The 16,830-nt window shown below is 47.0% G+C and overlaps 1 protein-coding gene across 3 annotated transcripts in view; it reads right to left on the bottom strand.

Moving 5' to 3' along the window:
• Positions 1-255: 255 nt before the first annotated feature.
• Positions 256-16,830, bottom strand: part of LOC147114908 (NSFL1 cofactor p47-like) — a 78,956-nt gene continuing 62,381 nt past the window's right edge. Inside the window, exons 9-10 of one of the 3 annotated variants that reach the window (XR_015079008.1) lie at positions 5,554-5,802; positions 1,442-4,618 (exon numbers count right to left, since the gene is read on the bottom strand). Coding sequence is in view for 2 of the 3 variants with exons in the window: in XM_085992988.1 (XP_085849114.1) it covers positions 1,364-1,553 (190 nt within the window). In the remaining variant the exon portion in view is untranslated. Of the gene's footprint in view, positions 4,619-5,082; positions 5,803-16,830 lie in introns of those variants that run through there. The other 2 variants (XM_085992988.1, XM_085992989.1) reach the window with 2 other exon arrangements.

Here is a 16,830-nt window from a genome sequence, read left to right as displayed (position 1 = left end):
GGTTCTATGAAAAGAGTTTTGGTTACAGGCAAAATATGAGTGCATTTGATAGAGTGTCCAATTTCTACTGGATTTTGAACAATTTCTTCTTAAAAGGTCTATGATTTAACACATCCTGCAGGTAAAAACATACACATTTATACCAAGTCACCAGAAATTTAGCATTTATTTAAAAATACAGTAGTGAGCTGATGCAAACCATGAAGGTGCAAGGAATTTGACTCCTTGTGAAAAGAACACAAAAATAAGTCACTGTTCAATGTGCCTGTTTACAGGAAAACATTTAATTGCTGTGCAAAAGGAAAATTCCCATAAGGTTACTAAAATGAGTGTCCAGTTCAATCTGCAGTTATTTTCATAGCTGAAAAAGTTTAATTATTCAAACAACCGTGTGAAAATTACTGTAAATTGACAGTCATTTCCATTTCTAATACATTCAGATATTCATGACTATAAGGCCTAGAAATTCAGTAAGGCGCTGCAAGCTTTGCGCCCAGTTACCACCTAAAGAGGGTTTCTGCGCCAGTATAGGAGGTTGCGCTGATATTGAGCTCGGCGGTAATGGCGGCGGTAGCCGGTAGCGCTGCGCCGATGACGTCATCGGTGTGCGCAGTGCCCCATTTCCGCCCCGATGCCGGCCCGACGCCCATATTCAGTTGCCGCCGCCTCCTCCGTGGCGGCCGCTACTAACATCCGGAGACCAGGGCCTTACTGCAGCCTTAGTGGGGCGCATAAAGGTGGAGGTGCGGCCGGCCGCTTTTTTGGCGGCCGCCTGCCCGCACCTCCTTCCCCGGCCTCCTCCACCACCCCCCCCGCGGCATTGCCGGCTGCTTTCCGCGAGCCCGGCACTTCTCCGTGGTGCCGGGCTCATTTGCCGGCACAATCCGGCGGCGATCTCCCCGTTGCAGGCACCTCCACCTTAAGAGAAGGAGGCCTGCAGTACCGCAGCCTGCCGCACCGCATCGGGTGGCGCAGCGGCACTTAGAGCGCTGAAATTCAGTTTCTGCGCCCCAAGCGGGGGCGGGCACACCCTGGAATAGCGTCCGGTTCCGACTTGGGGCGCAAAAAGCGAATATCGGACGGTCGCACATGGCTCCGTGCCCAGCGCTAACTTTTGGCCGTTAGCCAGCTGGCGGGGCCATAGTGAATTTCTAGGCCTAAGTCTCTTAAAGACAAAAAAAATGAAAAGCCTCAACAAAAATGAGACAATGCCAGTATGAGTCGATCAAGGTTGGAGTGTCATTTTGAAGCTGTAGGAGAACACCATATTTGTATTTCCTTCTGAAAACTTAAAGGAAAGGTTTGGATGAAAATACAAAAGGTTTATTAAAATAGTCAAAGTCTCTTATCTGTAGGCTTAAGTTTACATGCTGGCCCGGAATTTGCAGTCAGCGGCGAAGTGACAGCGATCGCTGCTTGACATCGAAGAGAGCTGCCCATAAAGATCTTGCGGTCTCTGTGGTGAAAACTTTAGCTTTCTCGACTTTAATTTGATTGTTGCGCTGTCAAAAGGGGATCCCCAGCATACATTAGTCGTGATGTCATCAATCTGTCTAAGCAACCAATCACACTGATGAGTTCTCACAGAAAGAAAACCAGGAAATAAAAAGCACTGATTATCATTTCACTTTTAAACATTTTCAGAGCAAAATAAAGATTGGGACAGACACATGGGGTTAAGGTAGAAGATGAAATAGCATAAACAAATTTTACAAAAATATATTTATTATTTTAGAAATCGAGTAATTTTTATCTATGGAGAAATTTGACATTCCACAAATATAAAATTGTTTTGTCAGGACCAGAGCAGTTGTTCAGCAGTCAATATGGCATTAAAACCCCAGTTAGAACTATTTCAACAAGGTGTAACTTTTTAATGGGGTGGTTAACAGTGATATTAGAGCAGAAAAGGGGAAGTTTTCGTCAGTTCAACTGATTTCACAGTTTGCCGGCTATGAGGAGTTCCACAGTGCAGCCTGTTGACTGATTGCAACTTCCAGATTTCTGCATTTACATGCACATGTGCTAAATCCTGAAATTACGGTCAGTTCCAGAGGGGTAATGACAGCAAACGCTGAAAGTTTCACCATTATGACCACTGCAAAATCCGGGCCATTATAACCAACATTGCAAAGTTTCTCATACTTTCCTTTTTCGTGAGAACTCACCCATTTCACACATTATCAAGCAAGGACAAGACATCACACCACATTACCAACTACAAGGATCTTGTATGCTTAGATGTAGTTGTAAAACATCTGCCATCCACATACCCAACTAGAAGTTCCATGAGATTAAGACCAGGATAATCAATCAACTCTGAATAATATTCATTCTTTCATATTTTCAAAATTGTGTTCAAAATGATGGCAAAGATTCACCTTATTGTTTTAAGTAAATTTTAACACAGAAAATAAAATTTGTGGAAGGCACAGTGAAATTTAATTTTTAAATCACAGATTTTCCAACAGTGTAAAGGAGTAAACAGAAGATGTATACAAAAAGCAGCATGTTGTCCTGTGTAAATTTAGTCCAGTGCAAAGTAGCAGCCGAGACCAGAATGATAACTCTTCCCTGCTAAAGCTCAGAAGCCTGCAGAAGCAGAATGGAGCATACTCATCTCACTTGGACTGATTTGACAACCAAAGTTCATACCATGTAGCCATTTCATGAAAAGGCTTCTGGACATGGTTGCTGTTTTGAACACACAAAACAATTCTTGGTAGCCAGTCATTTTATGATTGCTATAAGATCATAAGAATTAGGAGCAAGAGTGGGCCATGCAGCCCCTCAAGCCTGCTCTGCCATTCAATAAGATCATGGCTGATCTTCGACCTCAACTCCACTTTCCCGTCCGATCTCCATATCCCTTGATTTCCCTAGAGTCCAAAAATCTATTTATCTCAGCCTTAAATATACTTAATGATTGAGCATCCACAGGTTCCAAAGATTCATAAACCTCAGTGAAGAAATTCCTTCTCATCTCAGTCTTAAATGGCCGACCCCTTATCCTGAGACTATGCCCCTAGTTCTAGATTCTCCAGCCAAGGGAAACAACCTCTCAGCATCTACCCTGTCAATCCCCCTCAGAATCTTATGTTTCAATGAAATCACCTCTCATTCTTCTAAACTCCAGAGAGTGTAGGCCCAATCTACTCAATCGCACCTCATAGGACAACCTTCTCATCCCAGGAATCAAGCTAGTGAATCTTCGTTGCACCGCCTCTAAGGCAGTTATATCCTTCCTCATAAGACCACCAAAACTGTGCACAGTACTCTAGGCGTGGTCTCACCAAAGCCCTGTACAACTGTAGCAAGGCCTACTTACTCTTGTAATCCAACCCCTTGCAATAAAGGCCAACATGCCATTTGCCTTAATTGCTTGCTGTACCTGCCTGCCAACTCTCTGTTTCCTGTACGAGGACACCTAAAACTCTCTGAACTCCAACATGTAACAGTTTCTCGCCATTTAAAAAATATTTTTCTATTCTTCCTACCAAAGTGAATAACCTCACACTTCTCCACATTATACTCCATCTGCCACCGTATTGCCAATTCACTTAACCTGTCTATATCCTTTTGCAGGCTCTTTGTGTCCTCCTCACAGCTTACTTTCTCACTTAGCTTTGTATTGTCAGAAAACTTGGATAAATTACACTTGGTCCCTTCATCCAAGTCATTAATATAGATTGTAAATAGCTGAGGCCCAAGCACCCCACTAGTTACAGCCTGCCAACCTGAAAATGACCTGGTTATCACTACTCTGCTTTCTGTCCATTAACTAATCCTCTATCCATGCTAATATATTACCCCCAACCCCATGAACCCTAATCTTACGTAGCAACCTTTTATGTGGCACCTCATCGAATGCCTTTTGGAAATCCAAATATACTACAACCACTGGTTCCCCTTTATCTACCCTGCTAGTTACATCCTCAAAAAACTCTAATAAATTTGTCAAACACGATTTCCCTTTCATAAAACCATGTTGACTCTGCCTAATCATATTATGATTTTCTAAGTGTCCCGTTACCACTTCCTTAATAATGGATTCCAGCATTTTCCCCGAAGACTGATGTCATGCTAACTGGCCTGTAGTTCCCGGTTTTCTTTCTCCCTCCTTTCTTGAATAGCGGGGTTACAATTGCTACCTTCCAACCTGCTGGGCCCGTTCTAGAATCTAGGGAATTTTGGAAGATCACAACCAATGCATCCACTATTACTGCAGCCACCTCTTTTAGAACTCTAGGATGTAGGCCATCAGGTCCATGGGATGTGTCGGCTTTTAGTCCCATTAGTTTCTCAAGTACTTTTTCTCTACAGATCTTAATTACTTTAAGTTCCTCACTCTCATTAGCCCACTATTTTTGGTATGCTTTTTGTATATTCTACTGTGAAGACATACAAAATGTTTGTTTAAAGTCTCTACCATTTCCTTATTCTCCATTATAATTTCTCCTGTCTCAGCCTCTAAGGGACCAACGCTTACTTTTATTACCAGCCAATGGGTCCTTCTTCCCTCATATGTTGCGTGGAAATTATTCATTTAACAGGGTTTAGAACTGCAGCCTTTTCTCTATAACATTTGTCACAAGTTATTGCATAACCAGCTCTCGATCTAAAAATAAATGAAAATAGAGGGTACTCAATAATAAACTGCATGCTAGCATTCATATCCTAACAGTGATGACGCCCATATAACTCCAAATTATCCCTGGAATAGTCTGTTCGTGCTATATATATATATATTTTTTTTAAAAAAGGGCCCTCCAGTTTTTTCCTATTGAATGTTACTGTGGACGGTGAAAATAGTGACAAATACTTATTTTGAACCTAGTTTTTAAGTTAATAGAGTCATCGCTGAATTCCAAAGTTTAAACTTTTTAACTAGTTCCACAAGCAGTTATAAAACATGCAGCAATTGCTGCAACAGCTACTTTTAAAGAATCTAAACATCAATTTAAGACATGACACAGCTGGTAATGTTCATCTCACAGAAACAGCTGAAGTGGCAACTGAAGCAACGTTCATCATGGTATAATTTTATGGAATACATTTCAAGAACATTTTATTCCACAAATATGAGGTTACCAACAGTATATAAATTTTAATTACTTTTTACAGCTCCCATAAAATATCAACAGTATGATATTCCATATTTGTATACAACCAGTATCATGCATAAATACGTCTGCTCTTATTACTTAGTGCATTTTTCATCTCCAGATGCAGTTTAAGTAAGTTTTTTAAAAATTCAAGTGAATCTAGCCCAAATACAGTAGTGATTGTTTAAACCAAATTTCAAGATTATAACAGTTGTCAGAAGGCTCCAGTTACTTTTGCAGAATATTTCCAGTTACTATTACTACAAAGGAATTCCTATATGAGAATTAGTAGACTTGTATATATTAACAGTACATTTATCATAGATAACTGTTCCCATAAGCTTTCCTAGGAGAGTGAGGATAGCCTCCTGCTCCAAGCCAACAACAGCTTCATTCCTCCCTCCAGTGCTAAAATGATTTGGGGTGAGCATCATGGCAATTTTACCACCTTTTGGCACGCAGCTCAGAATCAGTATGCGGAAAGATTTGTAAGCCTTGTTCCATCCTGTATGGTCCTACAATTCAAAGGTGAAGTTACTTCAGCCGCTGAACAATCACTGCATTAAGCAACTTGGCCTCTTGCAGCGTCTGCTCTTCATCTGTCAGCTCTTTATTTGGGAAAGTGGTCATCAGTACAAAGGAGGAACTAGTAAAGACAGGACGGTGTTGGATGATAAATTGACGAATATCACTAATCCTGTAATTAAAACAAAGAGTTCTGATTAACTTATATTCAAGACCCCTGATTGAGATTCAGAAACTGTCAAAAGGATTGAAAGAAAACAAATGCAATTTTGTGAGAAGTGTTCATTCTAAAATATCCATTATATCATGAGTGCTTGACTTTAGGGGCAAAGCAGTTGGAGCAGGGATTGTGTACACTGTCCTTTCACCTCCAAGACATTGGTTTGAATCGTCAGCTCTTGGGGTCCTAAATAAAATAAGTATTGGCAATCCTAACCCACTTCAAAATGCACGAGTCCATAGCACAAAACCATCCACCTTTTTCTCGAGGGAGCTGCCTCCTTTATACTATACAGGAGCAGGCAGGCCACATGGGTGACATCAGAAGTTATGCTGAACCTTTATAAAGCTCTGGTTAGGCCACAACTAGAGTATTGCATCCAGTTCTGGTCACCACACTTTAGAAAGGATGTGAAGGTCCTTGAGAGGGTGCAGAGATTTACCAGCATGGTTCCAGGGATGAGGGATTTTAGCTACAAGGTTAGGTTGGAGAAGCTGGGGTTGTTCTCCTTGGAGCAACGGAGGTTGAGGGGAGATTTGATAGAGGTGTACAAGATTATGACGGGTTTGGATAAGGTAGACAGAGAAAGGCTGTTCCCATTAGCTGATGGTACAAGGACTAGGGGACACAGCTTTAAAGTTTTGGGCAAGAGATACAGGGGGAAAGTGAGGAAGAACTTTTTTACACAGCGAGTGGTAATGACCTGGAACTCGCTGCCGATGAGGGTAGTGGAAGCAGAGACGATCAATGATTTCAAAAGGAAATTGGATAGGCACTTGAGGGAAATAAACTTGCAGGGCTACGGGAATAGAGCGGGGAATGGGACTGACTGGATTGCTCTATAGAGAGCTGGCATGGACTCGATGGGCCGAATGGCCTTCTTCTGTGCCGTAATGACTTTATGACATAGCAAAGCATTGTCTGCACTAGTATCAGTCTCATAAAGAGGAGCTAGAGGGATGGTTGGAGTGGGGAAACAAAATGTCACAATCGTCCAAAGGGGAAGGGAGACATTTCTTCAGAGTTTTGGGCAGAGACATATTGTTGAGACATAGTAAAGAGAGCTCTACCCTGCATCTAACCTGTGTCATAGCTAGTCTGGGAGTGAGTGAAGCTGACACTGGATAGAGAGTGGAAAGATATTCCATTCTCCAGCACTGACATCCCTCATTTTGAGTACTTTTTCTGCATTTGGGACACATTTTTATATACAATGTGAACACAGGAAGAAATAAAGGCATGCCTGGCATTTGCAGCATTCAGTTCATTGCTTAAAAACTACTAGAAGGCAATGCCCATGAATTATTTGCTAAAGTATTGTGATAAAATAATTATTCAACAACAACAACTTGTATTATATCGCACCTTTAACGTAGTAACACATCCCAAGGTGCTTCACAGGAGTATTACACAGTAAGTCAAAAAATTTGACACCGAGCCACATAAGGAGAAATTAGGGCAGTAAAGAAGTGGGTTTTAAGGAGCGTCTTAAAAGAGGAAAGAGAGGTAGAGAGGTGGAGAGGTTTAGGCAAGGAAGTCCAGAGTTTAGGGCCTAGGCAACAGAAGGCACGGCCACCAATGGTTGAGTGATTATAATCAGGGATGCTCAAGAGGGCAGAATTAGAGGAGCGCAGATATCTCGGGGAGGTTGTGGGGCTGGAGGAGATTACAGAGATAGGGAGGGGCGAGGCCATGGAGGGATTTGAAAACAAGGATGAGAATTTTGAAATCGAGGTGTGGCTAACCGGGAGCCAGTGGGTCAGCGAGCACAGGGGTGATGGGTGAATGGGACTTGGTGCAAGTTAGGACACGGCAGCCGAGTTTTGGATAATCTCAAGCTTACGTAGGGTAGAATGTGCGAGGCCAGCCAGTAACTTGTTCACAACTTAGGTCATTAACCAGCATAATCAGAGGTATAACCAGCATCCAAACAACCTCTGAATAAGATTGAATAAACTTCTTTCATGTGTTAATATAAAACAGATTAATAGATGAGTTCCTGAACATCACCTTCTAGCAGCATTTAAACAACAAATTACAGATGCTGCAAATGGCAGGACTTACAGATGCACAATGCATAGCAAATATGGACACAATAATTAATACACCTGTTTTAAGGGCACACTGTTTTTGAATGGTTCTCAAATGCAGCATAATTTTTTTCCCCTCTCCGAGGAAATTGATCCTCTTAACCATGCTATCAAGTGAAAGCTGGTTGTGTTTGGGTAGAGGATATGATCTGGGAATTGGGAGAAATGGTACCACCTATGGGACAGTGAGATTGATTGAGCATTGGCCAATAGCAGAATGTCCTTGATCCACTGTTTCTGACCAGTAAGGGATTGTCAGAATCACCATTGTCGGCTCTGCTTGAATCTTCTGGAAGATTCTGGGAAGAGGGAGGAAACACATACAGGAAACAATGGCCCAGATTTTGCGTTAATAATAATGGTGAGGCTGTCACGCTCATCGTTATAATGGAGTAAATCGGACAGCAACTTCCGGAGTACTCACATGCACGGGAAACAAGGAAATCCGGAAGTTTCTGTCCAAGTTGCCCTGCTCCTCCACAGGCTGCTCTATAACAGAACCTCGCTGATAGACTTGGCATTGAAATTCATGCAACGCCATGAAGTTAGGGTATTTACCCACTAAACAAGCTAGAAAAAGTTAGGGCTGGTGCAATCAGGAGTAAGTGAATTTTAACTGCGCGATAAGTACTGGCAAACAACCTCTCTTGCCTGAAAATTAGTTTACAAGTGTGGAGTCTCATTCCTTCAGAAGTTAATTAGTGTTGAAAATTTATTTTTACCTTTTCTATCTGTCTCTTTTCTTTCTCTCTCTCTCTTAATCCTATCTGTCTTTCCCAATCTTTATTTAGCTTTCTGTAAATGATTTAAAATCTAATTTATACTTCCTGGTTTAGAATCTGTGGGGGAGAAATTCGGTATCACCCTGTTTGGGGCGCAATTATCGGCTGGGCGCAAAGTTTAGCGCCTGGCGCTAATTATCGCCTCCAACTGCAAACTTGATTATTATCGCCCCGGAGGTGATTAGAACACTAAATCAGGTGCTGCACACCTGTCTTAAGGCGCAAAGGCCGAGGAGCGAGGCGCTAACTCAGAGCGTGGGCGCAGCGCAGGTGATGTCACTTAGCGATGGAACACAGACATACTGGCGCCGGACAGTTTTTTTTAAATTCATTGATGGGATGTGGGCGTCGCTGGCTAGGCCTGCATTTAGTGCCCATCCCTAATTGCCCTTGAGAAGATGGTGGTGAGCTGCCTTCTTGAACCGCTGCAGTCCATATGGTGTAGGTACACCCACAATGCTGTTAGGAAGGGAGTGCCAGGATTTTGGCCCAGCGACAGTGAAGGAACGGCGATACAGGTCCAAGTCAGGATGGTGTGTGGCTTGGAGGGGAACTTGTAGGTGGTGATGTTCCCATGCGTCTGCTGCCCTTGTCCTTCTAAGTGGTAGAGGTCGCGGGTTTGGAAGGTGCTGTTGAAGGAGCTTTGGCGAGTTGCTGCAGTGCATCTTGTAGATGGTACACACTGCAGCCACAGTGCGCCGGTGGTGGAGGGAGTGAATGTTGAAGGTGGTGGATGGAGTGCCAATCAAGCGGGCTGCTTTATCCTGAATGGTGTCGAGCTTCTTGAGTGTTGTTGGAGCTGCACTCATCCAGGCAAGTGGAGAGTATTCCATCACACTCCTGACTTGTACCTTGTAGATGGTGGAAAGGCTTTGGGGAGTCAGGAGGTGAGACACTCGCCGCAGAATTCCCAGCCTCTGGCCTGCTCTTGTAGCCACAGTATTTATATGGCTGGTCCAGTTCAGTTTCTGATCAATGGTAACCCCCAGGATGTTGATAGTGGGGGATTCAGCGATGGTAATGCCATTGAATGTCAAGGGGAGATGGTTAGAGTCTCGCTTGTTGGAGATGGTCATTGCCTGGCACTTGTGTGGTGCGAATGTTACTTGCCACTTGTCAGCCCAAGTCTGAATGTTGTCCAGGTCTTGCTGCATATGGACACGGACTGCGTCAGTATCTGACGAGTCTCGAATGGTGCTGAACAGTGTGCAATCATCAGCGAACATCCCCACTTCTGACCTTATGATGGAGGGAAGGTTATTGATGAAACAGCTGAAGATGGTTGGGCCTAGAACACTGCCCTGAGGAACTCCTGCAGTGATGTCATGTGATTGAGATGAATGAACTCCAACAACCACAGCCAACTTCCTTTGTGCTAGGTACGATTCCAACCAATGGAGAGTTCTTAAAGGGGAGGGATAATCTTGCTCTCCAGCCACACCCTGCTCATTGGAGCCTTGACTCTCGGCCTGGAGAGACCTGTGCCTACATTTTCCAGCCAAGGACTATGGTGAGGGCGAGAGAACGAGCTCAGCGCTTCAGCGAGTGGGCCTTGGAGGCTCTGGTTGGCTCGGTGGAGCGCAGAAGATCGAACGTGATCCCACCACCAAACACATCTTCCCCTCACCTCCCCTTTCAGCATTCCGAAGGGACCGCTCCCTCCGCGACACCCTGGTCCACTCCTCAATCACCCCCAACAGCCCTGCTCCTTCACCTGGCACCTTCCCATGCAAGCGCAGGAGATGCAACACATGCCCTTTTACCTCCTCCCTTCCCACTGTCCAGGGCCCCAAACACCCCTTCCAGGTGAAACAGCGATTTATTTGTACTTCTTGCAATTTAATATACTGTATTCGCTGCTCACGATGCAGTCTCCTCTACATTGGGGAGACCAAACGCAGATTGGGTGACCGCTTTGCGGAACACCTCCGTTCAGTCCGTACGGGTCATCCTGAGCTTCCGGTCGCCTGTCACTTTAATTCTCCGCTTCACTCCCACTCTGATCTCTCTGTCCTCGGGCTATTGCATTGTTCCAATGAAGCTCAACGTAAGCTCGAGGAACAGCACCTCATCTTTCGATTGGGCACTTTTCAGTCTGCCGGACTCAACATTGAGTTCAACAATTTCAGATAATTATCCCTGCCCCCATTTTTCATGCAGTATGATTTTTGCCATTCCCATTTGCAACATTTTATCTTTCCTGCCTCTTACAAAAGTACAGGATGTTCTTTCTATTTCTTCCTCCCCTCCTAACCACCCCCCCCGCCCCGCTGTCTCTGCACCTGCTTAATATGTTACATCTCCAGCTTTTTCCAGTTCTGATGAAGGGTCCCAGACCTGAAACGTTAACTCTGTTTCTCTCTCCACGGATGCTACCTCGCCTGCTGAGTATTTCCAGCATTTTCTGTTGTTATTTCAGATTTCCAGCATCCGCAGTATTTTGCAATTATATTAGTGTTTGGTTCACTGCCACCTCTCTTCTAGGAATGCCTACCTTGAAGAAGTTCTGCTCTTCTCTCCGACGGGAGTTCCGTTTATCTATTCAACCTTGTTCGTCTTCATTGCTTTCAGTTTCCCTTCTCGTTTTTGACCAGGTATCTGCCAAGACTCGGTTTCACAGCCATATCTCTTTCCTCAGTAACTGTCTCCGGTTCAGAGTTATTCCACGTGGATTCCAACTAAACTTCCACCCTTCATGTTTTGGATCCACCCAGGATTACAAATATCTCCTCAATATTCATCATTCTTCAAGCTACTGCTCTCGCCGCATCTTGGGATCCACGCTCAACGCCATGCGCCGCCACATGAACAACCTCGACCTCTCTCTTCAGCAGCACCGACGCACTCTATTTCAATGCTGTCCGGGTCCACAGTTCCATTTCACCCTTCGACTCATCCGACGCTTCAACAAAAAACTTTTTTTCTTCCTTTCTGATGTCAAGGATCGCAAGCTTCGTCAACTCGTGGACACCAACGCCCCCCTGGAACCACCTTCCCCGTTACTTTCCTCTGATCCGATCCCTTCTTCCAGTCTCACCCCCTGCCGTGTTTTCACTATCCCCTCTGACCTTCCCCTCTCTGACCCCGAACGTTCAGTCCTCAACAAAGGCCTGAGCTTCATCCCCTTACGCCCCCACCTGAATGAATTTCGAGCTCGGCACGATGCTGAGCTCTTCTTCCGTCGCCTTCGTCTCCGTGCCCACTTCTTTGGCCAGGAGTCTTCCCCCCGCATAGCTGATCCTTTCTCCCGCTTTCTAAATTCTCGTTCTACTTGGATCCCTCCCTCTGGCCTTCTACCCTCTCTAGATCTTTTCATTGCTAACTGCTGACGTGACATTGGCCGTCTCCATTTCTCTGCTCCCCTCACTCACTCCAACCTAACTCCCTCTGAACTTGCAGCACTCCACTCTCTCCGATCCAACCCTAACATTATCATTAAACCTGCTGATAAGGGTGGTGCTGTTGTTGTTTGGTGAACCGACCTCTACCGTGTGGAAGCTGAACGCCAACTCTCCAACACCTCCTCCTACCTCCGCCTGGACCATGACCCCACTAGCAAACATCAAGCCATTGTTTCCAAGTGTGTCACTGACCTCATCTCCTCTGGAGATCTTCCCTCCATGGCCGCCAACCTCATAGTCCCCCTACCCCGCACAGCCCGCTTCTACCTCCTTCCCAAGATCCACAAACAGGACTGCCCTGGTAGACCCATCGTTTCAGCCTGTTCTTACCCCACGGAACTTATCTCTTCTTATCTCGACTCTATTTTTTCTCCCCTTGTCCAGTCTCTTCCCACCTACATTCGCGACTCTTCCGACGCCCTCCGTCACTTTAACAGTTTCCAGTTTCCTGGCCCCAACCGTCTCCTTTTCACCATGGACGTCCAATCCCTCTACACCTCCATCCCCCACCAGGATGGCCTTCGGGCCCTCTGTTTCTTCCTTGAACAGAGGCCCAACCAGTCCCCATCCACCACCACCCTCCTCCGCCTGGCTGAACTTGTTCTCACATTGAACAACTTCTCCTTTGACTCCACTCACTTCCTCCAAATTAAAGGTGTTGCTATGGGAACCCGCATGGGCCCTAGCTATGCCTGCCTGTTCATGGGACATGTGGAACATTCTTTGTTCCAGTCCTACTCAGGTCCCCTCCCTCACCTCTTTTTCCGGTACAGCGATGGCTGTATTGGTGCCGTTTCCTGCTCTCGCCCTGAACTGGATAAGTTCATTCACTTTACTTCCACTTTCCACCCTGCCCTCACCTTCACATGGTCCATCTCCGACTCTTCCCTTCCTTTCCTTGACTTCTCCGTCTCCATTTCTGGCGATCGGCTTTCAACAAACATCCACTACAAGCCCACTGACTCCCACAGCTACCTAGACTACACTTCCTCCCACCCCGCTTCCTGTAAGGACTCTATTCCATTCTCCCAGTTTCTCCGTCGCGTCTGTTCTGACGATGCCACCTTCCATACTAGTGCTTCTGACATGTCTTCCTTTTTCCTCAACCGAGGATTCCCCTCTACCGTGGTTGACACGGCCCTCGACCGTGTCCGTTCTATTTCCCGCACTTCTGCTCTCACCCCTGCCCCTCCCTCCCAGAACCACGATAGGGTTCCCCTTGTCCTCACCTTTCACCCCACCAGCCTCCACATTCAACGGATCATCCTCCGCCATTTCCGCCACCTCCAACGTGATCCCACCACCAAACACATCTTCCCCTCACCTCCCCTTTCAGCATTCCGAAGGGACCGCTCCCTCCGCGACACCCTGGTCCACTCCTCAATCACCCCCAACAGCCCTGCTCCTTCACCTGGCACCTTCCCATGCAAGCGCAGGAGATGCAACACATGCCCTTTTACCTCCTCCCTTCCCACTGTCCAGGGCCCCAAACACCCCTTCCAGGTGAAACAGCGATTTACTTGTACTTCTTGCAATTTAATATACTGTATTCGCTGCTCACGATGTGGTCTCCTCTGCATTGGGGAGACCAAACGCAGATTGGGCGACCGCTTTGCGGAACACCTCCGTTCAGTCCGTACGGGTGACCCTGAGCTTCCGGTCGCCTGTCACTTTAATTCACCGCTTCACTCCCACTCTGATCTCTCTGTCCTCGGGCTATTGCATTGTTCCAATGAAGCTCAACATAAGCTTGAGGAACAGCACCTCATCTTTCGATTGGGCACTTTGCAGCCTGCCGGACTCAACATTGAGTTCAACAATTTCAGATAATTATCCCTGCCCCCATTTTTCATGTAGTATGATTTTTGCCATTCCCATTTGCAACATTTTATCTTTCCTGCCTCTTACAAAAGTACAGGATGTTCTTTCTATTTCTTCCTCCCCTCCTAACCACCCCCCCCGCCCCGCTGTCTCTGCACCTGCTTAATATGTTACATCTCCAGCTTTTTCCAGTTCTGATGAAGGGTCCCAGACCTGAAACGTTAACTCTGTTTCTCTCTCCACGGATGCTGCCTGGCCTGCTGAGTATTTCCAGCATTTTCTGTTGTTATTGCAGAAGATCTATACTCTACCCTGAGAGTGGCAGGAGGCCTTTGCCGCGCGACTACAGAAGAGTGTGGAGGGAGGTGGCTCAGCACGTCTTCTCCAGGAGCATGGTGACCAGGGCCCATACTCAATGTCGCAAAAAGTTCAACGACCTCACTCGGGTCGTCAGGGTGAGTGGCTTTTTTTCAATATCTCTCCATCCCTCCATCTCAACCTCACTCTACGGCCAGAGTATCTTAAAACCCCAATGCCCAACACTCATCCAACACCTATGGCCCTCTCATGAAACACACACACACATTCCACATCTTGCATACAGTAAGGGCTATCCAACTATGGGAGGAACATCAGGCAAGACCATGGCTCTATATTTACTCAGTCCTTTTTATTACAGGCCAAGCTATCTCCTAATAGGAGACAGCAGCAACGGACGGGTGGAGGGCGGCCTCAGCTGGAACCCCTCAGTGATCTTGAGGTGCGTGTCCACAGGATTGTGGCAAGCCAGGTGATCAATCCTGTCGCCCCTGGAGAGGTCGACCCCGTTTGGGACAGCAATGGTAAGGTCATCAGCTTTCTCTCCTCTCTCATTCCACTTGTCCCTCACAACACCAGCCTTTGACACTTTCAATCCAACTTACTAAATCGCTCCACTCCTTCCTCCCTTACTGCCCCCCTGTCCTCACGCTAAAGCCACTCTTGTACCTCCCTGCTTTCAGATGGTGATTCACCAGCTAAGGAGACGGGCCCTCAAGCTGCCAGTGGGAGCGAAGCCGCAGGCGAGGAGGGAGAGGAAGCTGGAGCCTCAGCACCACCCTCTCCCACGGAAGCCCATGCCCACACTGGGACCACATCTTCCCTGGAGGGGAGCAGGGGTGAAGGGTCTGATGAGGGTGAAGCTCCAGGACCCAGCGGGCTGCAGCAACGCGATGTGGCTAGGGAAGCTTGGGGGCCTTCTCCCTGGTGGGAGAGTAGGCCAGCGAGTCCTGCTGCAGTGGACGCAGAGGAGCGGCGGCTCATCGCTGAAATGAACATCCAGGCGGTGGACATGCACACTCAGCTCATGGGTGCAGTGGGAAGGGTGCCCGAAACCATTGATGCACTGGCAAGGAGTGTGGAGCACTTCGCTGCAGCACAGGCGGATGCCACTCAAATGCTTAGTGCTGCAATTCAGTCACTGGCTGCCGTGATCCAATCTCAGACTGGTCTCATATTGAGGCCACGCAAGCAGCGACTACTGCCATTGTCGCTGGTTCGGACACATTTCCCCGGGGTTCTCATCGCGCCGCAGCAGGCCAGCAATCTGTGCTCCAGCAGATTGCTCCGGATGCTGAGGTGCTGCCCCGTGGGAGTGCCAGTGTGACGGTTGAGCAGGGAGGTGCTGTCCTCTCTCAAGATGACAGCATTCCTGCTGCCACCACTGTCACTTCCCACCGCCTGTAGCCCAGACTGCTGCTGCCCATGCAGAGTTGGTGCAGTCTGCAGCCGGGCCCTCCAGGCCCAGAGCTGGTCGAGGCCGTCCTTCAAGGTCATCTGTAGTCTCAGGTTCTGACAATTAGCAGCCTTCCACCAGCCTTGTTGCAGCCACTAGGGCCTCATTATGGAGGAGCAGTAGGATGGGAAGGGGGGGGGGGGTGGGGGGAAGTGCGCAAGGGAAGGAGATCACCCTCAAAGGGCAAAAAGTAGGAGGTGTGACAAAATGCTGGGAATTTTTTTATTAAAGGTTGAGGTCCGTGTTCAAACTTTTGTTTAGTGTTTTGGCCATTATTTCCAGGTTGTGAGAACCAGTTATATTAATTAATGATTTTTTGTGTTTGTTTCTATTAGTTTGTCATGAAGAAATGACACACACAGAGTTTGTAAAATAAAAAAGTTTTTGTATTCAAAACATACAGGTTTGGCCTTTGGAATCATTGCTGCCTTGGCCGGCTTTGGGGTTGCAGGTTGCTTTCATTCATGTTGTTCTCCATGCCAGAAGCCATTTCCTGAGTAGGGGCCTAGAAGCGGCTTGTTATCAGTCGTTGACGGACGGCCCTTGCAGTTTCAACATTGTGGGCCTTCCTCCCGCCTTGGTGCTGCTGCTGATCGTCGTCCTCCTCCGGTGGTGCTCCAAGGCCTGGTGGCATTGGCTGGGTCCTGAGGATTGCCAGGTTATGAAGAACGCAGCACACAACTACGAAGAGGGAGACCCGCTCAGGCAAGTAGTGCAGGGCTCCCCCTGCGTGGTCCAGACAGCGGAACCGTTGCTTGAGCACACCGATTGTTGACTCAATGATGTTCCTGGTGGCGAGATGGCTCTCATTGTACCGCAGCTCAGCAGGGGTGTTGGGGTTACGGAGCCGTGTCATCAGCCAGGTGCAGAGTGGATAACCCTGGTCCCCGAGGAGCCAACCACTTGGCTGATGCAGTGCCTGGAAAAGGTCTCGCACACCAGTCTGGCGGAGGATGAAAGCATCGTGGCTGCTGCCAGGATAACGGGCATTGACAGAGAGTATCAGCTGTCTGTGGTCACAGACCAACTGGACGTTTAAGGAGTGGAACCCCTTGCGGTTTCGGAAAACCTCTGCATTCTCATGCAGTGCCCGCAATGCCACATGCGTGCAG

Source organism: Somniosus microcephalus, chromosome 7 (assembly GCF_052327205.1).
Source record: "Somniosus microcephalus isolate GS21.2 chromosome 7, FLI_Smic_1.0, whole genome shotgun sequence".
In the NCBI taxonomy this organism is placed as follows: Eukaryota; Metazoa; Chordata; class Chondrichthyes; order Squaliformes; family Somniosidae; genus Somniosus; species Somniosus microcephalus.
Note: the sequence above shows the minus strand (reverse complement) of the source record. Positions and strands in the feature narration are given on the sequence as shown.